General features: G+C 39.4%; 2 protein-coding genes across 2 annotated transcripts in view; one reads left to right on the forward strand and one right to left on the reverse strand.

Moving 5' to 3' along the window:
- BAALC (BAALC binder of MAP3K1 and KLF4) overlaps positions 1-21949 on the reverse strand; it is a 110687-nt gene that overhangs the window by 5129 nt on the left and 83609 nt on the right. The gene's annotated exons all lie outside the window — the stretch shown is intronic.
- On the forward strand, positions 15087-19210 carry LOC122736768 (5'-deoxynucleotidase HDDC2-like). Its single transcript, XM_043979163.1, has 2 exons — positions 15087-15186; positions 18579-19210. The coding sequence occupies exons 1-2, from the start codon at positions 15087-15089 to the stop codon at positions 19208-19210; spliced, it is 732 nt and encodes a 243-aa protein (XP_043835098.1).

Below are 21949 nucleotides of genomic sequence, written 5' to 3' on the forward strand. Positions count from 1 at the left end.
TATCTAGTTTAAGCTCTAGTAGTTTACACATAACCATAGAGGTTAAGGGACTTGTCCAACACCATGTTGATAAGCAAGTGGCAGATCCAGGCTGGAAGAGACCAAGAAGAGGAATTTGGGGGAGAGACTTTGGTTAAATGAATGGATTTGGGAATCATGAGCATCAATGTGATCATTGAGACTATGGATGAGGATGATGATGGCTTATCAAGGGAGACAACACAGGAAGAAAAATGAAAAGAGGATCTAGGATAGCTTCTTAGAGGACATCTATGCTCAGGGAGTAGATTCAAGGAGGATGAACCAGCAAAGAAGATTTAGAATAGGTGTCAGGTAGAAGAAGAATTGGGAGGCAGTGAGAGCTATATTATTTTTGCTTTTCTCTCTCCAATGCATGGCACAATGCCAGTGCCTAATAGATATTTGTTTTTTAGGGTTTTTTTGTTTTTCAGTGAGGCAATTGGGGTTAAGTGACTTGCCCAGAGTCACACAGCTAGTAAGTGTCAAGTGTCTGAGGCCGGATTTGAACTCAGGTCCTCCTGAATCCAGGGCCAGTGCTCTATCCACTGTGCCACCTAGCTGCCCCCTAATAGATATTTGTTCAACTGAATTAAGCAATGTCACAGAATTGTTATGTGGATTGGAAAAGCATTTGTTAAGAACTTACTATGTGCCAGGCTCTGGGCTAAGCACTGAGGACTTAAATAGAAAAGATAGACTATCCCCGGCTATCAAGGAGTTCACATATAGGAGGGTGCAATGACAGGACCAGATGGCTTGGCAGTCATTCTTAGAATGCAGTGCCATAGTATATGCCCAAGTCTTTATGAGCCTGGAGGCCAAATCAGCAGGACACTGATGATAAAGCACCATATATTATTTCCCTGGTACTTTCATCTTGACTGACTCTCAAGACTGCCACCACAATTATATTGTTGTTATTCAGTCATTTCAGTCATGTCTGATTCTGTGAGCCCATTTGGGGTTTTCTTGGCAAAGATACTGAGTAGTTTGCCATTTCCTTGTCCAACTCATTTTACAGATGAGCAAACTGAGACCAAAGGGTTAAATTCCTTGCCCAAGAGTCACATGGCTAGTAAGTGTCTGAGACCAGGTTTGAACTCAGGAAGAGGAGTCCTCCTGACTCTAAGACTAGCATTCTATCCACTGAATTACCAACATTTATATTATACCAACAATTATATTATACTGTATTTAATGTTGTGGATCAGACCGTATAATTTCATTAATAAAAGGAACTCTCTCAACCAATGCAAATGTTAGAGGCTTGTCCAGTGCCACAAGCCACTTATGTGTAGAGTAAAAGGCAAAGCTTGAACACTGCCAAGTTCTCCCTCTCTCCAGGCCAGCTCTTTGTGCTCTCCTCTAAGGTCTCTCCCTCTTAGGATTGTTTTGGAGCTTGGGTGACTTGTAAGGGGTCTATAAGGTATTATTTCCCTATCTTAGCAGTCTATAGATGGATGTAGTACCCAGTCCCAAAGCCTATTGGTATGGGACTCTCTCCTTATTGGTGGACATCAAGGCCCCCAGGTCTGCCAGAAGGGTGAGTGGGCCAGAGCTGGTAAGACCTCCTCTAAGACCTCCCACACCAATGGGCTTTGGTACTAGGGGTTACATGGAAGGAGGCTAATTGAGTTGTTTCACTTCAGCAGAAACCAGCTGTTGTTGGGAGGGCTGTACAAGGTTGCCAACCTCACTCTTTCCTCCAGAGCCATCTGTTTCCAGTGGCAAGATATACATCAGGACAACTAGAGATGGCCCTGGATGGTTAAGGCAACTGGGGTTAAGTGACTTGCCCAGAGTCATGCAGTTAGTGAGTATCTGAGGTGAGATTTGAACTTAGGTCCTCTTGACTCCAGTCAGAGCTCTATCTGCTTTGCCACCTGGTTGCCTATAGCAGAAACCAGCCAATCACAATTTCAAATACAAAGCTGGACAGGAGGAAAAGCAGCAGAGCCATAGTTCATGCAGGTCACTTCTTTTAAAGACTGCTCTCTGAGTTCTTGAGGCAATGAACAGGGCTTTGGGATTCTAAGACCTAAAGTTTCTGGATAAATACATAACCTTCTCAAGTGCCATGGGCATTTTGATGATGCAGGTATTTCCCTTTCTGATGTGGTTTCCCAGCAGCAGCTGAACCCCCTAATTTAGTGATTTATTTTCTTTAATGAGGGCCAAGGAGAAAGTGTTACTTCATTTAAATTGCTGCTCTGTCTTGTGGTTCCCATTGCAGAGATCAGTGGTTCCACTTCTCTACCTTTCTCTCTTTTGAGGTTGTTTTAACTATCCCAAAGTTCTGTGAGCTCAGTGGAATCTCTCTAGAGGGTCAGTGGTACACCATCTTTATTTTAGTGACCTTTCACTGCTGCCTTTCCTTTTCCTGCTGTTTGCTTTTTTGCTTTTGTAGGTTTCCTGCCCCAGGAATCTGCAGTTTCTAGTACTCTTGGTTGAACTTTTTCATAAAAAATGATTCTCCAGCCATTCTTTCACTAGAGAGGCCAGAATGGAAATAATAACTCCCTGGCAGCCCCAGATATATATGGGCTTGTTTCTCTCAAGGGTTCAGAAGTCAATTACCCAGGTTATTAAACTCCAAAGAAAATTCTTTCTTAACTATTTAGTGTAGGCTTGGACTTAGTGACAGTTCAGTTAGCAGAATACTGAACTAGAAGTCAGGAAAACTGGTTTTTAGTTTTAGCTCAACTACTGAGTGACCAAGGACAAGAATAAATCAACACTACCATTCCTGGAAAGGACACACAATCAGTTTCCCATTACTCCACTCACCATCCCAGATTTCCCAATCTAAAACACCCCTTCCTAGAGACAAGGATGTAAGTTCTTTGAGGGCAAACTCCATTTTTTTGTATTTATATACCCAGAACTTAGCACGGTGTCTACATTAGTAACGGCTTAATAAATACTTATTGAGGCAACTAGGTGACGCAGTGGATAGAGCACCAGCCCTGGAGTCAGGAGGACCTGAGTTCAAATCCAGCCTCAGACACTTGACACTTACTAGCTGTGTGACCCTGGGTAAGTCACTTAACCCCAGTTGCCTCACCAAAATAAATAAATAAATAAACAGACAGACAAATGAACAAATAAATAAATAAATGAATACTTATTTATCCTGAGCCTCAGTTTCCACCCCTGTAAAATGAGAGAAGTGATGTTGAACTAGATAATTTCTTATATCCTTACAAAATTCTGATTCAGGACTTCAGGTAAAATGCTTTTGGTCTCTTTAATTTTCTCCTCAACAAATGGAAATCCAGATGCTATCAGCCTTACCTAGACTCCACAGATTCTACCACACCCACTGAAGGATTTTGCTACCCCATGGGCTCTTTGAATGCCCTGTTCAGGAATTTGGAATGTATCCTCTAGGCAGTAAGGAGACACTGGAAATTTTTGAGCTAGTGTATGAAATGATTCAAGCAATATTTTAGTAAGATTAACTTAATCTGTCAATCTAAGATACAAGACAACAAAGAAGTGGGGCACAGAGAGTATCTGAAGTCTGATGATAGGCTTAAAGGAGAGGAGAGTTTAGGAAGCTGGCATTTGAATTTCTAGAACTAACCTCACAAACAGAAGGGCAGAGACTACATTAATACTTTGGCCACCCTCTAATTGTAAATCAACCATATAGCATCAAATCATTATAAAGAGTGGAGAAAACCCTAGAAAAAAGTAATGCCTGCTTTAGATACTCAAGAGTCCTTAGTAACAGCAACCCTGGTTCTGTCTCACTGAACAGGTATGAGAATTAGGTGAATTTATCACACAGAGCTGGTCACAAGAGTAAGAAAAATATGAAGTTCTCCTGCATTGCCTTAAGATTCTGTGTATGTGCGTGTCTGTCTGTCTCTGTGTCTGTATATCTCTATTTTTCTCTGTCTCTGTCTCTATCTCCCTCCCTCCTACCCTCCCTCCTTCCACCCCCTTTCACTCTCCTTTCTCTCTATTATTCTTTGTCTCTGTGTCTGTGTCTGTCTTTCTCAGTATCAGCCTCTGTTTCTCTGTCTCTGTCTGTCTGTCTGTCTCCACTCCATTCTCCACATAGCTGCCAAGGTAATTTTCCTAAAGCCTATATAAACCAGATCATGTCACCCCCTTACCTGGAACGCAGTCAGTTTGTACATTTTATTTCCCTGTATTCTTAATTTTAAATAGTATCTCAAAAATAAACTCTGCTTTGATTATTTAGTTAAGAGGCTTCTTAATCTTTTGCTTATCAATTTTGGGAGTGGAGCAGTGTGGTGGAACTTTATAAATGGCCCATATTAAATTAATAGCAGTCAGATAGCCAGTGAGTCAAAAGTCCCAGATTAAGTACCCCAGCCAAATTAGGCCCCCCGAATTAGCCAAGTCGGTCAAAATATTTCCACACTGGTCATTCACCTGGAAGCCACAAGGGCATCAAAAAGCTCCTTAGAGGCCACAGGGGTGGAAAAGCAGGCAGCAAGCATCATGGTGGTCCAGCCAACAGTACCACAGCACTCAGACCTCAACAGACCAGCTTCATGGGCCTTGGGGTCACTTACACTTATGTCTTAGATGCCAAAGGGGGCCCTGAAGCACTGTACACACCAAAGTTCCAAAGGAGTGGAGTTTAGTGCAAGAACCCAGGGTACCAGAGCAAGACCAATCAGGGCTGGTCATCTCACCCAAAAGAGCAGCAGAGGCCAGAACCTGACTTACAGAAAAAAAAATCTGAAGACATGAATAAATCAAAGAAAACATCACCTAGTGTCAAACATTATTGCAAACCCAACTACATAATAACTGTTAATAGAGACACAAAGGGAAAAGATGGATTTCCCACAAGGACTATGTGAATATCCAGAGCAATACATGAAGAAATTAAACAGGAGATTAAAAAAATTAAAGCTCTTGAACAAAGAATTGGAAAGATAATTTAAGTTCAGAATAAAAAGAAAATTTGAAATAAGAAAATCCAGTATCTCCTTGTTACCTCTAGGATCAAAACAAAGACTTGTTTGGCATTCAAAATGTCACAATTTGGTCTTTTCTTTTTGTCACAGCCTTTCTAGGATACCTTCCTGTGAGGTTGGCCTACTGCTAGGCAAGCTAGGAGCTGCCTGACGGAAGTGACCACTGATCGACTCTCCTATGCACCGAGAAGTTTCGATCTACCCAATATAGGCTGAGTTAGCTATATTTAGTCAAGGAGCAGGAGGTTCTACTGATTATAATCATTTTAAGAAATTATCATAATCCATGTACACAAGGTTATCACTCTGTCCTAATCACAGTGCTCTAGTGAAGAGTAATAAAGGAGGGGCAGAGATCTTGGAGTCCAGACTGCCCCTAAGGTACCCTTCCTATCCAGTTCCCTGTGAATCTGTCCAGCAACAAGAATCAGATGGAAGAGCAGAGACTCAGAGATCTGGGCTCCCCATTGGGCCATACTCCCATAGCATTCCTGTGCCACTGTCTTTCTGCCCATGGGTCCCTAGGGCTAGGGAGCCACATGTTTACATGCCTGTCAGTAATAAACTGCTTTACTTGTGATTGTTTGATGAGTTATATTCCTTTGTGGTAACTCACCTATCATCTCCTCACATTTGTCCAACTGGGCAAGAAAGATTGGCCACTTGGGGCCTTAGAATTCTTCAAAAGTGATATCAACTGCCGCCCCAGGAAATAAGTTTCCTATTTCCATAGGTCTTCAAGTGGAGTCTGGGTGAACAGTCACTGGGGATATTACAAAAGGAATTTCTTTTGAGGTATAGACTGGCTTTATGTGACCTCTGAGATTCCATTAAACTCTTAAGTTTCTGTCAGTCTTTTATTCACAGTGCTTAGTTCCTATTGAAGGTAAGCCTGAAGATGAAGCTTTTTTCAGGAGGAAAAAGTTACTTTGTAAATGGTACCTGTTTGCATTGCTCTGCCTGAGTGTCCTTAGAGCTTTGGAGATAGTGTTTCAATTATGCTCAGGATTGATGGATTATTTCAACCTCCTTGTGAGAAACGTAGAAGGTATTAGGCTACTTTCAGACATGGTCACAAAGACCAAAGCAATTCAACAAAGCATCTGCCAGGGGCAGCTAGGTGGCAAAGTAGATAAAACAGGAGGACCTGAGTTCAAATATGACCTCAGACAGTTGACACTTACTAGCAGTGTGACCCTGGGCAAGTCACTTAACCCTCATTGCCCCGAGGGTATAAAAAAAACAAGGCATCTGCCAGAATCATCATGAACCAAAACCAGACCCACAGACCACTCATAAGTTTCCTGCTTTCTATGGGAACCCTGTCTTCTATTCCCACCATGCTATCCAAGTTCATGTGAGCAACACAGACCCAGTGTTAATCAGTTTCCTTCTTATTCAAATGACTAAAAGGCAAACCTTAAAAAGCTCTGTTAGTTGAAACTCCTATCTTTTTTTACCCCATTTTTCTAGTTCCATTAAAGGGAGACAAACATTTAACAAACTTCAGATTTCTCTTGGGCTCCATTGATTCTCTGCCACTGCTTCATGGATTTTCAAGGAACTAACACAGGGTCAGTGAGGAATATTTGATCTTAGCAACTCAAACAAGACTGAGCCTAATTTGCATCATTAGGCAGGGTACAGACACTGCTAAAGGCCAAGATGGAAACAATTCCGGGAGCCACCAACAAATGCAGCACAGGAGGCAGATGGCCAAAGGACTGTCTTGATTCAGTACAACTTAGAAATTTTCATGCACAAAAATGGTATAAAGACAGTATAATGAGCCCTCTGAACTTTAGTTTTAAATATGCAGCTGATAATTTTATTCTGGAGACCTGTAAGATGGAGATGTCCTGAGATTTACAGTCTAAAATGGAGTTTTGACTGGGGGTTGGGGGATTCACATGACGGGGTTTCCTACTTTGGTTCCATTCATTCCCTGTCAAGAGCCTATTACATCCATAACACCATGCACTGAGGGGGAGACAAAGAAATAGGAGCAAGTTCCTTGAGGACAAGAACCATTTGTTTTGTTTTGATTTGTTTTATCTTTGTATCCTAGTGCAGTGACAAGAACATTAATTGATGTTTATGGAGGTAGAAGAAATCTAATTTTAGGGGCTTTTGATCTTTCAATCTAGGTTTTTTCCCTGAGGACAGGGCTAGTCAACTTTGCAAATGTGTATTAGTCACACACACACACACACACACACACACACACACACACACACACACACACACACACACACACACATACACACACACAAACCCCCAGGAGGTGGATCCTAAAGTCATGGGGCTAGTTGCTAATTTTCTTCTCTCCTTACGCGTGCGCGCGCGCGCACACACACACACACACACACACACACACACACACACACACACACCCAGAGGGAGCACCAAGTAATTTTCCTGTAGCTTTACAGCAAAATGCCTTCCTGACAAAGAGTTCTCAAACGCAAGTGTTGTTGAGTCATTTGAATCATGTCCGACTCTTCATGACCTCATTTGTGGGTTTCTTGGCAGGAGATACTAGATAGATCAGTTTGCTATTCTGAGAGATGAGGAAACTGAGACAGAATTAAGTGATTTTTCCAGGGTCACAAATCTAGTAAATATCTGCGGCTAGATTTGAACTCAGGAAAATGAGTCTTTCTGACTCCAGGCCCAGTACTCAATCCACTGAGCCACCTAGCTGCCCTCAAATTCAAGTATTGAAGTGCTAATTAAAGTATGTTAGCTGTTTATAGGACCACCATTTTGTCCCTCAGTGAGGCTTATTCTTTTATTTCCTCCTTCCCCCTCTGTTGGTCTCTTCAGAGACTGTAGCTGTGGTACAATGGGCAGAATATTGAACAAAATGAAGGAGCTTGGTTCATAATTTCAGCTCTTTCCATTATAGCTAGGTTGAGATTAATGTGAGTTTGAATGCTGCAAAATTGGATTTAGTGTAATTATAAAATAATACCAATTTGCATTGAAAGTGAGTCCAAATTCAATTAATATGATGTTATTTGATCAGGATTTTAATATGCTACTACATAATCCATCTGAATTTGCCTATCATGAAGGGTGAATGTGATGTGCTGCAGCATAATATTATCAACAGCTGTGTTAATTTTTAAGCCCCCCCCCCTTAACAAAACAACCAGAAGAAAGAATACTTCAGATGGAAGAATGGCAAGAGAAGGAAAAGGAGGAGGAGAGAAGAAGAAGAAGAAGGAGAAGGAGAAGGAGAAGGAGAAGGAGAAGGAGAAGGAGAAGGAGAAGGAGAAGGAGAAGGAGAAGGAGAAGGAGAAGGAGAAGGAGAAGGAGAAGGAGAAGGAGAAGGAGAAGGAGAAGGAGAAGGAGAAGGAGAAGGAGAAGGAGAAGCTTGTTTTTATAGTAGAACAAAAATTTGGTGTATTTGAATGGTATACATGTGGCCATAATAACTCAAAAGAAGAACAAGTTGTCTGACTGCCTGAATCTATGGTCCATAATATTATAAGATACATAGGAGAAATAAGAGAAAAAAGGCAATATTCATCAGCTTTTGTGATTTATAAGCAACTACAAGCAATAGAAGTGTTACAATGGTAGAGATGGAGTGTCTTTTAGCTACAAGGATTTAAGACTGCAATAAAGGCTACATTCCTCTTAGCAGAGCTGCCATTCAGACCAAAGCTTCAAATCTATTTAGGACAGTAAAGGGAAATGGAAATGAAATGGATAATGAAGAAAATTCTGCTGCAAGTGTTGGTTAGTTCAAATGCTTTAAAAATTGAGTTCAATACTCATAATGTTAAAATTATGGAGAGGCAGCCAGTGCAGCTCAGGATGAGGCAGCAAAACATCTTGATGTTTTGAAGAAAATAATTGAAGATGAATACATTAATCAACAAATTTTAATGTAGATGAAACAGGCTATTCTGGAAAAGGATGCCATCCAGAACTTACATTTTAAATTAAAACCAATGTTTGTTTATTGGTCTGGAAATCCTTGAGCTGTGAGTGGTCTACCACTCACATGATGTCTTGCAATTCTCTGGGAGTCTAGTGGGAAACCTTGGGTGACTAAAGTTGTTTTTGAAGACTCATTTTCAAGTAATTTTAGCCCAGCTGTTGAAAAATATTGCAAGGAAAATACTATCACATTTAAAGCATTAATGATTTTAGATAGCACCTTAAGTTATTCAACTGCACTTGGTTCACAGCATAAAAATAAGAGCATACAAATTCACTGAGATGAGAATAAAGGTTTTTGCACCTATCAGCATATGTATGGAGATTTAGAGAAAGGGAAGATGTTTTCATCATATCACAAGTGTGGGGTTATCTTTAGATATGTATTTAAAAATTTTTTTTAAATTTTGCATTCTACAACTACTCTATTACTTTATTAGAAACTTGAATCAGAAATATATTTTTCTTATATCCTTTGTTATTTTATGTTAAATAAAAAATTTTAAATCTTATTTTAAAGTTTTTCCTTTGCATACTTTTATTGGGCTGAAACCAATTATCATATTTAACACATAATTATAACTTCATATAGTTAAAATTTGAATAATGAAATGAATATATAATGAAAATTTGAATAATTCATTATTTGAATAATAATCCCACTTCTTGGGATTCATTATTTGCACTAATCAGGACCTAGCTGTACTGTCTCTGTGACCTTGGGGAAATCATTTAACCTTTCTGGCCTCAGTATGCTCATGCATTGAATTAAATCACTGAAATTAGATGGCTTTTAAACTTTTTATGTAAATTTTATTTTCAATTATTAAGCCTTCATTTTTCTTCCTTTCCACCTCCCCAAACTCACTGCAAAGAAAGAAAAGAAAAAAGAATCCCTGTATCACATGAGCATAGATATGTAAAACAAATTTTCATATTGTTCATGTCCCAAAATGCATTTCCTACTCTGCATGTTAATCCATTATGTCTCTGTCATAAGGCAGGCAGCATTCTTTATCAATCCTCTGGTATCATAGTCATAATCATTTAGTTAACCAGAATTCTCAAATCTTCCAAATTATTCATTTTTATAATATTGATGTCATAGTATACAAACTGTTCTCTGGTTCTGCTCAGTTCACTCTGCATCAGTTCTTGTAAGACTTTCATGCCTCTTTGAAGCCATCTGTTTTCCCATATTTTTCAGCACAATAGTACATTCATAATACAACAATTTGTTCAGATATTTCTCAATTAATAGATACCCCTTTAGTTTCCGGGGGTTTTTTGGACACCACAAAAAGAGCTGCTATAAATACTTGTATACATTTAATTGTTGATCTCTTTGGAATATGAAGCAATAGTATAGCTGGGTCAAAGAACATGCAATGTCTAGTAGCTTTTTGTGCATAGTTCTAAATTGCTTTCCAGAAGTTCCACATCAATGTATCAAAGTAACTGTTTTTCTGCATCCCCTCTAATTAAAAGTCATTTTTTTCCCCCTCCATCTTTGGAAACCTGATAGATATGAGGTAGGACCTCAGAATTGCTTTAAGTTGAATTTATTTATTTGTTAATCATTTGAATCATTTTTCATATTAGCATAGATAATTTGTATTTGTTACTTGGAAAACTACTTATGAAAACATATATATGTATATGTATTCTATAGTAATATAGACTACTTAGTCTTTTAATCTCTTGGGGAATGGGTCTTATTATACAATTTGAATAAATTCCTTATGTATCTTGGAAATGAGATGTTCATAAGAGAAACTTGCCACAGGATTTTTTCCCCAGTAATTGTTTCCCTTCTAATCTTAGCTGTATTGGATTTGTTTATGAAAAACCTTTTAAATTTGATGTACTCAAGATTATCCATTTTATCTTCTATGATCCTTTCTATCTCTCATTTGATCATGAACTTACCTCCCATACCTAGATCTAGTAGGTAATTTCTTTCTTGTTTCTCTAATTTGTGATCTGTTATATCTAGGTCATTCATCATTTTGGAACTTTTCTTGGTATAAGAGGTTGTTTTAAAACTATTTTCTTCTATACTATCCAAAATTCCCAGGATAAAGATATCCAAAATTCTTAGGGTAAAGAGGCAAAGTGACTCCTTAATCCATATAATGATTGGAATGATGCCCCCTTCTGGGGAGTTACTGTAGGAAAGCTCCGCCAAGAGAAGAAGGTGTCTGAGGGCAAGCCATGCTGTCAGGTCCTTGGTGTCAGGAAGTGACATTTGCTCATGGATGCTGTCTATCAAGGCTACCAGCCAATTAAATTGGAGATGTTTGTGCATGTGGATGGGATGTTGCCACTTTCACAGGAGGCTTGCGGGATGAAGGAGGTGTGACTCTGTCTCTTTCATCTGGACTCTCATGGAGAGTAGAGTTAAAATGCGCTCTCCCTTTTATAGATAGATAAATCTAGGCCTCTTTCTCTCTCTCTTCACCAAATTCTTATTCTCCTTAATAAATGCTTAAAAGTCTAAACTCTTGCTAAAACTTCTAATTTATTGGTGACCACTCATTAAATATTTTAGACAGACTAGCTAGAATTTTAGCCCCTTACATTCATTAGCTGTGTTTATTGAAAATTGGATTCCTAATTTTGTTTCATTTGTCTCTGTAATTTGTTTTACTGTTGTAGTTCTCTATTTTTTAACTAGGAAAAAATTGTTTCGTGAATGACTGCTTTGTAGTATAGTTTGAAATCTTGTCCTTCTAACCCCCCTTCATTCTTATTCTTTTTTCATTTTTCCCTTGAGACCATTGACCTTTTGTGCCTCCAGATAAATTTTGTTATTTTTTTCTATCTCTATAAAATAATCATACTTAAATTAAATAATTAGATTGGTATGGCATTAAATGAACTATTTTACCTATAAATGTCATTTTATTATGGTGGTTCTGCCTAGCCATAAACAATTAATATTTCTCCAATTATTTAGGCATGTCTTTCTATAAAGAATGTTTTGTAGTTGTATTTTTTTTTTTGGCAGGGCAATGAGGGTTGTGACTTGCCCAGGGTCACACAGCTAGTAAATGTCAAGTGTCTGGGGCCAGATTCGAACTGTAACGATTGGAATGATGCCACCTGCTGGAGATTTACTGTAGAAGAGTTCCATCCATGAAGCGAAGGTCTTTGAGAGCAAGACCAGGAGTCTTTTCTTTGGCATCAGGAAGTGACATTGGGTAGTGGGAGGAAGAAGGAAGAGACTGGCGCTCGGTCTCGCTCTCTTTCCTGGGGACACTGGTGGAGAAGGCAGCTAGAAATGCGCTCTCCCTTTAATAGATAGAGGAATCTAGGCCTTTCTTCTCTCTTTATCAAACTCTTATTCTCTTTAATAAATGCTTAAAAGTCTAACTCTTGCTAAAGCTTATAATTTATTGGCGACCACTCATTAGATATTTTAGACAGTTTAGCTAGAATTTTAGCCCTTAACAGAACTCAGGTCCTCCTGAATCCCAGGCCAGTGCTTTATCCACTGAGACACCTAGCCACCCCTGTAGTTGTATTTATATAGTTCTTCTGTGTATCTTTGCAGGTAGTCTAACAAGTATTTTATACATTCTGTGATCATATATACATATATTTCATATATATTTTATGTATTTGATAGTAATATATTTTTATATATTCTATAGTTATTTTAAATGGAATTTCTCTCCCTGTCTCTCCTTGCTGGGTTTTCTTGGCATTATATGAAAATGCTAGTGATTTGTGTGGACTTAATTTATATCCTGAAACTTTTCTGCAGTTTATTAATTGTTAAATTCCTTTATCCCTGGTGATCTATGATTTTGTGACTGAATTCCTTTAATTCTTTCTTCCTCCCCCTTTTGCTCTCACCTTCTCTTCATTCCCATAGTTATTTGCTACACATGTAGCACATGTATCTTCTCTTTCTACTTTCCTGGGCACTTTCACGTCTCAACTTGCTCATCTCTTCTCATTGATACTTGGTTCTGTGACTGTCAACCTCAATTTATGAAAGCTCATTTAAATCAACAACATTCTTTCTATCAATTAGAACTCTTGTCATCTAGCAATGAGCTATTTCCCTGAGGAAATAGGATAAAAGAGGGCAAATTTTGATAAGGTAAGAGATAAAGAAAAATGAGGCACATGGGGACATTGCTCATGACCTTTAATAGACTATGTAAATGTATGTTTCAAATCCTCACATAAGACTATTGTAGTATGGGATTTGGGTACTTGTTGCTCTGGAAGGAAATAGTATCTAGGTGGCCTGATGAAGACAGGGGGGACAGAATCATGGACTTCTAAAGCCTAGCTTCTTAACCTCTGGGTATCTGAATGTGGAGATCGTGGAAAATTTGGTAATAGTAAAAGATTATGAATACTTATTTTATATACCTATACACCCAGGGTTTCATAAAAATTTCTCAGGTGAAAAGGGGTTCTGGGTAGAAAAAGGTTAAGAAGCCCTGCTCTTAGGGCAGCTAGATGGTGCAGAGGATAAAGCACCAGCCCTGGATTAAGGAGGACCTGAGTTCAAATCCAGTCTCAGACACTTGACACTTACTAGCTGTGTGACCCTGGGCAAGTAACTTAACCCCCATTGCCCCACCCCCCCAAAAAGAAGCCCTGATCTTAGAAATGGATCATAGCATCACAGAGGCAACTAGGTGTTGCAGCGGAAAGAGTGAAGGACCTGGAGTTAGGAAAACCTGGGTTCAAATCTTGCTTCAGACACTTACTAGCTGTGTGACCCTTGACAAGTTCTGTAACCTTCTCTGTGCCTCAGTTTCCTCATCTATAAAATGGGGATAATAATATCACCTACTTCCTGGGGCTGCTGTCAGGATCAAATGAAATAACATTTGTAAAGGACTTTGTATACCTCAAAATGCTATAGAAATGCTAGCAATCATTATTATCTAGAACCATAAGGGATCCTGGAGTTACTTTGTGGTTGTGGTTGTTGTTGTTTGGTCATTTCAGTCCGATTCTTCCTGACCCCATTTGGGGTTTTCTTGGCAGAGATACTGGAGTGGTTTGCCATTTCCTTCTCCAACTTATTTAACAGATGAGGAAATTGAGGCAAACAGGGATAAGTGACTTGCCCACTGTCCCATTGCTAATAAATGTCTGAGACCAGATTGAACTCAGGAAGATGACTGTACACTGCATGCACAGCACCCCCTATTTTCTTTATTTTACTGAAGCACAAGAAACTTAAATGACTTGCACAAGTTCATAGGTAACAGGTGTCAAAGGTGAGAGTCAAACCTTTGTCATCTGATTTCCCTAGCTGGTACATTCCTCTGAATCTCAGTATCTCAGCATCTGAGAGTTGTAGAGAGTAATAGAATCATATAGTAATCCACTCAATAGCATCCCTGATAAATGATCATTAAGACTCTGCTTAAAGACATAAACTGATGGGGAAGCCACTCCCTTCCTAAAGCTTCCCATTTCAGTTTTGGATAGCTATAACCTTAACAAGTTTTTTTTTTTCCTTACGTCAAGCCAAAATTTGTCTTTTGGCAACTTCTACCCACTGTTTCTAGTTCTGCCCTGTGGGGCCAAGCAGAAAAAGTTTCTCTCTTCCACATGACAGCCCTTCAAGTATTTGAAGAAAGGAGTCTGGACAAGTATATCCACCATAGGGGAAATTGGGGAGGCAGAGAGTGGGAGAAATGCCAAAGGGTGCAGTGCGACTCAGAATGAAAAGCTGAGGGAACCACCTTTGCCTGCTTCATTATTTTGCCGAGAGCCTGATGAGACAGCAAGAAAGTCATTTGAATCACATAGTGATCCTTCTATCTTCCAAAGTTTAGAAAAAGCAGGTGATGATAGAGAAAGCTTCTGGCTCTTTGTACCAAAGAGGGCAACTTCATCTAGCAGTACTGAGGGTTCCCCTGACTGCTCTGGAATCACCAAAATAACATCCTTACAGGTATCCACCCCCTTTACTCTTATTCCTTCCAATTTATCCCTTAAACCACTGTTTGGTTAACCTTCATAATATAGACCTGGTCATATCATGCCACTGTTCCAAATTCATCAGTGACTTCCTATTTTGGAACTGAGAATACAGAGGGAAGGCAGATAGTAGTCCAAGTCAGGTGTAACATTCAAGCCACTGCCCACAAGCACTGGAGATTGTTATTTGGCATGATCGTACAAGATCCAGCCTTTAGGTGTGGTTGTGATGGGGGTCGGCCAAGAGTTGCTTTGAATGACCTTGTAAAAGCAGAGAGTATGGACGTGGTGAGTAGGTGTAGAATGCTAGATAATGAGTATGAGGGTGAAAGGGCACTTGAATACAGACCCTGGGACCTGATTGTATTCTCCCATTGAGTTTGGAGAGAGTTGGATAGAACAGGGGCATCATACCCTCAAAGCAAACCAAGAGGGAACCTGATTAAAATGTAATTGGAAAATTAACAAAATAAATACAAATACAATAAGACATAGATACCATTACATTTTAAAAATAAGTCACAGCAGGGATCCTTATGTGCAGATTAGTGACCCCTATTTTTGCTTGAGTTTGATACCATTGGGCTAGGGGCCAAGTCAGAGGCAGCTAACTCTTCCTTAGGTAGTTGGCCAGAGAGGTTCTAGTGCTAAGTCCTCTGGAGTAAAATCATAATTCTGAAAGCTATGATGACAATGCCTTGGCATATGAAGATGTCTGATTGAAACAGTTCTGGGTTCCCAGTAATCCTTGCATGGGAGGGAGGAAAAGAGTGCTCAGGTCTTGTTAGGATCTGCCCATAAGGAATGGCAAGTGGTAAAGTGATTGCAATTTTTTGTGAATATGTCCATGTCAACTTATAACCTGCTAAATGTAACTTAAACTCTTTAGTCTGACATTCAAGTGTTCCACACTTTGGTGTAATCCAGTCTTTCTGACCTTGCCTCAAACAACTTCCTCAAAGAGTCCTTGGGAGGACCAAATGAGATAATGCATGTAAAGTACTTTGTAAATCATGCTATAGAAATGCTAGCTATTATTGAATAGTTAGGTGGTACAGTAGATAGAGTGTGCTGGACCTGAAGTAGGAAAAACCTGAGATTAAATCCAGTCTCAGACACTTACTTAGTTATGTGACCCTGGGCAAGTCATTTCATTTCCATCTGCCTCAGTTTCCCCCCTCCATAGAATGTGGATAATACCTTTCAATGTTGTTGTGAGGATAGATGAGATATCTGTAAATCATTTTATAAACCTTAAAGAGCTATATATATAAAATTGTTATTATAACTTGTTATTATTATATCATATTATATGATTCAGTCATATTTCTTATACATACTACATGATTTCTACCTTTGTTATCTTTGCTGCTATTGTTCCCTATGACTGGAATGTTCCACCCTTTCTCCCCAACCCTTGCAGTCTCTATAATGACCTACTCAGCATGCTGAATTCCTATTCATTACTTAAAAGCCAATTCAAATACCACCTCTTTTACTTAGAATAAGTGAAAAGGCGGACTTCCCAGTCATGTGAGCAACAAGATGGTGGACTAGACATTTTCTGCCATTCTCCTGACCTCTGTAATCTCTCCAAGACCAATATTATGAGCCAAAGATAAAGCAACTTAACTGCTTCCACAATCCCAGACACCCAGAATACAAAGGAAGGTTTAAAAAGCCCTGAAAACCCAAGAACTGATACTCACTGATGCTGAGCTCACTCAGCACTACTGGCAGTAAAAGGCACACCACAGGGTTACATTAAAACCCACCCCTTCATCTCATTCTCTTCTTTCCAGTGCCTTTGAGATCCTGGTTCTAGGCTGTGGACATTCGCTCACACCTCAACTTGCCCTTCAGGAGCAAAAGCCTGCTAGGTGCTACCACCCAATTGCACAAGTGCTGCAAAGCTCTGAACTGCAGGTGTCAAGGAAAACAGGCCATTAGCAGACTCTGAATAACCAGAGCAAGGCCAGAGAACTAAGGAACAGAGGTAGTGGGACAAGTCAGAAGGACAGGACCACTCACATTTTGGGAGCTGTGAGACAGGCCACCAAACTTAAGGGAAAGAGCATTGCATCCAGTTGGGGCCAGTTCTTACCATGCAGAAGTCAGTTGGGGTACAGCCCTATACTGGAAAACTGTGAATTTCACAGTGTGGGAGGAGGCTGAGACATTTTGATATTCAGCCCCAAAAGAAACCACAATCAGAGGGTAGTCACTCAGGAAGGGAATGAAAAGGAAAATAAGAGGGGAGAGGGGGTTGGAAGTACAAAAGATTTCAGGAAGAAGAAATCTCAAAGACCTTGAACAAAAGCAGATAAATCAATAGGAAAAATCATAACAGAAGGAAATATGGCCTCTAGATCTAACAAATGAGTTCAGACATCTATGAACAAATACTGGAAAATGAAAGGAAATGATTCAATATTTGATGAGACAGATGACTCTGAGGAATTTGAGGAGAATACGGAAATACAACATACTGTTTCTGAGTGATTTTTTAAAAAGAAATGAGAATCGAAAGAGAAGAATTTGTTTTGCACAGCAAAAATAATGAGCAGAATAGAAAAATTTGAATCTTTAATGGCAAGCCTCCCCAAAAGAGGAACAAAAGAGGAAACAATAGATTGATGATGTAAATACACAGAAATGAAGGACAACCTAGAAGAAGAGAAGCAAAGCCTAAAAACATTAAAAGAAAATATGATCACTAAAACATACAGATCTCAAAGACAGAAGGTGTAGAAACAACATAAAGGTTATAGTTCTCCCAGAAGAACACAAAAGGGCAAAACAAAAATAAACAATACCATCATGAAAGAAATGAAAACTGCCTAGAACTTCTGAACATAGAAAATAGCATCCTAATTGAAAAAAAAAACCTCACAGAGTACCTCCAGAAAGAAAAATCCCAAGGCTACAAACTCCAAGGCAGAGAGTGGTTATATTTAACAATTCAATTCAGAAGTGACAAGTTCTGAAAGATGTCAGAAGACCATCAAATACAAAGGAAAGTATATTTGAATAGAAGAAGTGAGAAGGCATAGGGCACACACAATAGTTGTCTTAAAGTATCTGAAGGACTGCAAAGGGCAGTACCAGGCACAATAGAGAGAAGTTACAAAAGGTTGTTTCAAGACAAAGTGGGCTACCCAGCACTGGAGGTTTCCAAGCAAAGGTTAGACAACTTCTTGTTAGATATGTCTTGTTTGGATATGTTATAGAGGATGCCTTCTGAGATTCCTTCTAGTTCTGAGATCCTGTCATTCTTTTATAAGACAATTAGTCTTTCACAGATCTAATCATAGAAAATGGACCAGATAATGAGCTATTAAACCAACTGTAAAAATGCTTTCCTGCCAAGTGATTCTTTTATCGTCATTTGAGTGACTCATAAAGGAAGCAACATGATGGGGTAAAGAATGGTACCTTTAAGTGATCTTTGAAAGTCAGTTCACTTAGTCTAGGAAGGAGATTCAAAGGAGAATTCAGCTTCTAATGGCACCAGTAAACAGAAATGGAAACTGTTAGAAGCCTCATTGGAACTGCAAGAGCAGAATTACAAGCAGAGACATCTGTCACAAAGGGGTCAAGACTATGAGGAAAAGACTGCTGGGGCTGATGGGGTATGAAGTATGTCAGGATATGTGTATTGTTGAAACTCTCTTTGGCCTACAGACTCCAAGAAAATAATCCTGTATCATTGTGCTGGCAGAAGTGGTGGCGGCAGTGGGACCTGGAGCCTGCTGCAGTTCCTGCAGCTGATGGGCCAGCTCAAGAGAGTACCACGAACAGGCTGGGTACACAGAAATGTTGAGAAGCCAGAAAGTGTATCCGATCATATGTACAGAATGACTATCATGGCTTTTGTAACCAAAGATAAGCATCTTAATAAAGACAGATGTGTCCCACTCGCCCTGGTTCATGATATGGCAGCGTGCATCATTGGGGATATAGCTCCTGCAGATAACATCCCTAAAGAAGAAAAACACAGGAGAGAGAAGGAAGCTATGAAGCAGTTAACCCAGCTGCTATCAGAAGATGTCAAGAAGGAAATCTATGATCTCTGGGAAGAGTATGAGAACCAATCCAGTGTGGAAGCCAAGTTTGTGAAACAACTGGACCATTGTGAAATGATTCTCCAGGTGTTTGAGTATGAGGACCTGGAGAACAAACCTGGGAGGCTTCAGGAATTCTATGATTCAACTGCAGGAAAATTCAGCCATCCTGAAATAGTCCAGCTTGTCTCTGAACTTACAGCAGAAAGAAATGCTAAAACTAAAGGGGGAACAAGTGAGCCTCACCCTTGAGGTGTTTGGCTTTTTTTTAAAGCTTCTGTAATCATGTAATAAATATTTTATTTTATGGAAAAGAAAAGAAAAGAATCCTGTATCTCCTCTCTCCTCATGTGCTCCTTCATCCTTCCATCCTGTTCTCTGGATGCAGGGAAACTCACATTTTATGTTTACCTACATTTATATTGTGAAATCTATCTAGGCAACAAATCGATAGTATAGTGAGAGACAAATAGAAGTGATTGGACAACCCTGATCACCACACCATCCCCTCATTATACTGTGAAATTTCTCTGATTACCCCTCAATAATAATAACCTTAACCCCTCTCACATTGTTTGACACATATCTTAGATACCTGTCATATGTATTATGTCATATTTTGATTATCTACATGTGAGTTGTATTCCCTTAATAGATCACAAACCATGAAGCAGAGGTTTCTATCTGAACTTTGTATTTCTCCCAGTATTCAAGTACAGTGCTCTGCTAACAGTAGGCTCTTAATAGATAGATAAGTAGATGGATGGGGGAATGGACAGATGGATGAATGGGTGGGTGGATGGGTAGATGGATGAATAAATTGATGAATGGATGGATGGATGGGGAGAGCCAGAGCCAGAGCCAGAGACAGAGACAGAGAGAGAGAGAGTACTTCCTATATGTCAAGCACTGTGTTAAGCACTGGGAATACAAATATAAGCACAAAGACAGCCCCTCCCCTCAAGGAGCTTATATTCAAATGGGTGAAGATAACACATAAAAATGAGTTGAAAAGTGGGAGAAAGGAGGACATGGAAGCAAAGATGGCAAAGTACTCCTGAGAGTCATAAGCTAATCTAGGTTTGAAGTGAGTATGACTAGTGTGGGCATTACTTAATCAATAAGTGTTTGTTAAATTCAATCAAATTAGATTTAGATCCAGATTAGTTTGGAACCAGATTCAAAAGACCTGAATCTGAGTCCAGGTCCTTCCAAATGGGCCACTTTGTCACTGTGAGCAATTCACTAATTGTCTCTGAGCCTCATTTTCTTCATACATATGTTACATGAGTATGACAACTCTTGCATTCCCCACTTCATGGGGTTACTGGGAGGAAAACACTTTGTAAACTATAAGGTGACATGTAAGTATGTTGTTGTTGTTATATTTAGCTGAGGCTACTTGGAGCAGGTAGGTGGTATAATGAATAGAGTACCTAGGTTGAAGTCAGGAAGACTCCTCTTCTGGAGTTCAATCCTCACTTCAAACATTTACTAGCTGTGGAACTGTGGGCAAGTCATTTCACCCTGTTTGCCTCAGTTTCCTCATTTGTAAAATGAACTGGAGAAGGAAATGGCAAACCACTCCAGTATCTGTGCCAGGAAAACCCCAAATGGGGTCACGAAGAGTTGGACATGACTGAAAATGACTGAGGCTACATCACTTTCTTTAGGACCTGAAATCCTAGGAAATAGATTGACTGCTTGAGGCTTTCATATGTATGATTAACTTGGTGTAAAGTTGGGAAACAGAAAGTGTTTGACTTCGATGTTCTGGGGATGCAGTGTAGGCAATAGGGTTGTTATTGGTTTTTACCTCTAAGAAGCCATCCTATCCAGTCCCTTCATCTTACAGATGAGGAAACTGAGCCCATGGAGGTTGAATGACTTATCCAAGGCCCCATACAGATAATGTATCATAGGCAGGATTTGAACTCCAGATCCTCTGACTCCAGGGACTGTGGAACTCTTTCCACTATACCAAGCTACCTCCTGAATGGTGGTTTGTTCAGCAAGAAAGAAATATTGTTTTGTGTTCTGAACTCAGATAAGTCATTCACTTTCTTCATTGTTATCCATTTGGAGTAAGTTGTTCTTGTTTCTGTTTTGTTTTTATGTAGCTCTAAGAGAAAATGAACTAAAACATACATATTGGACCATAGGCACAATATACCTGACAGGTTTTGCTGTTAGCCTTGTGGGCAAGATGAAGAGATATGGAATAGATGACAGCACAGTTAGCCATATTTAGGGCTGGTAGAATGACTGCACCCAAAGTATAGTGATTGATGAGTCAATATCAACCTTAGGGGACACCTGAGGCAGTAGAATCACACAGGGATTTTATTTTGGTACAAGAATATTGAACTGAATCTAATAAGATTGAGTTTAATGGGGATAAAGTATTGCATTTTAATTAAAAAAACTGACATCACAAATATGAATGAGGGTAACATGGTTAGACAGTAGTTTGTGTGGAAAATATTTTGGGGGGTTTAGAAGATGGAAAACTCAGTGTCAGCCAATGTTGTCGTATAGCAGCCAAAATAGCTATTGTGAGCTTGAACAGCATTTTGTTGTTGTTGTTTAGTCATTTTTCAATCATGTTTGACTCTTCATGATCCCATTTGGGACTAAAGATACTGGAGTGATTTACTCTTTATTTCTCCATCTCATTTTACAGATGTAGTTTACAGAGGAAACTGAGGCAAACAAGGCTAAGTGACTTGCCCAGGGTTGTACACGTAGTTAGTGTCCGAGGCCAGATTTGAACTAAGGTCTTCCTGACTGTGTAACTCTAGCAAAGTCATTAACTTCTGTGTTCCCTAGGTAATGTTCTAATATTATATGTGGCAGAACAGTTATTGATCTGCTTTATTGGGAGATTTTTTTATTAGAGAACTTCCTACACTAATATTCAAGTGGATTCATGAGCTCATTGACATTTTCTGAAAATTTTAGTGCATAAGATCCTATTTATCTTTCCTCTGA

The sequence above is a fragment of the Dromiciops gliroides genome, chromosome 1, assembly GCF_019393635.1.
Source record: "Dromiciops gliroides isolate mDroGli1 chromosome 1, mDroGli1.pri, whole genome shotgun sequence".
Taxonomy (NCBI): domain Eukaryota; kingdom Metazoa; phylum Chordata; class Mammalia; order Microbiotheria; family Microbiotheriidae; genus Dromiciops; species Dromiciops gliroides.

What these genes read in the sequence shown, in the direction of transcription:
- LOC122736768 (XM_043979163.1), top strand. Translation starts at nt 15,087, where the DNA reads ATGATCGTACAAGATCCAGCCTTTAGGTGTGGTTGTGATGGGGGTCGG. An exon ending in AGAGAGTATGGACGTGGTGA is followed by an intron (nt 15,187 to 18,578) that starts GTAGGTGTAGAA and finishes TTTGGCCTACAG; the next exon opens with ACTCCAAGAAAATAATCCTG.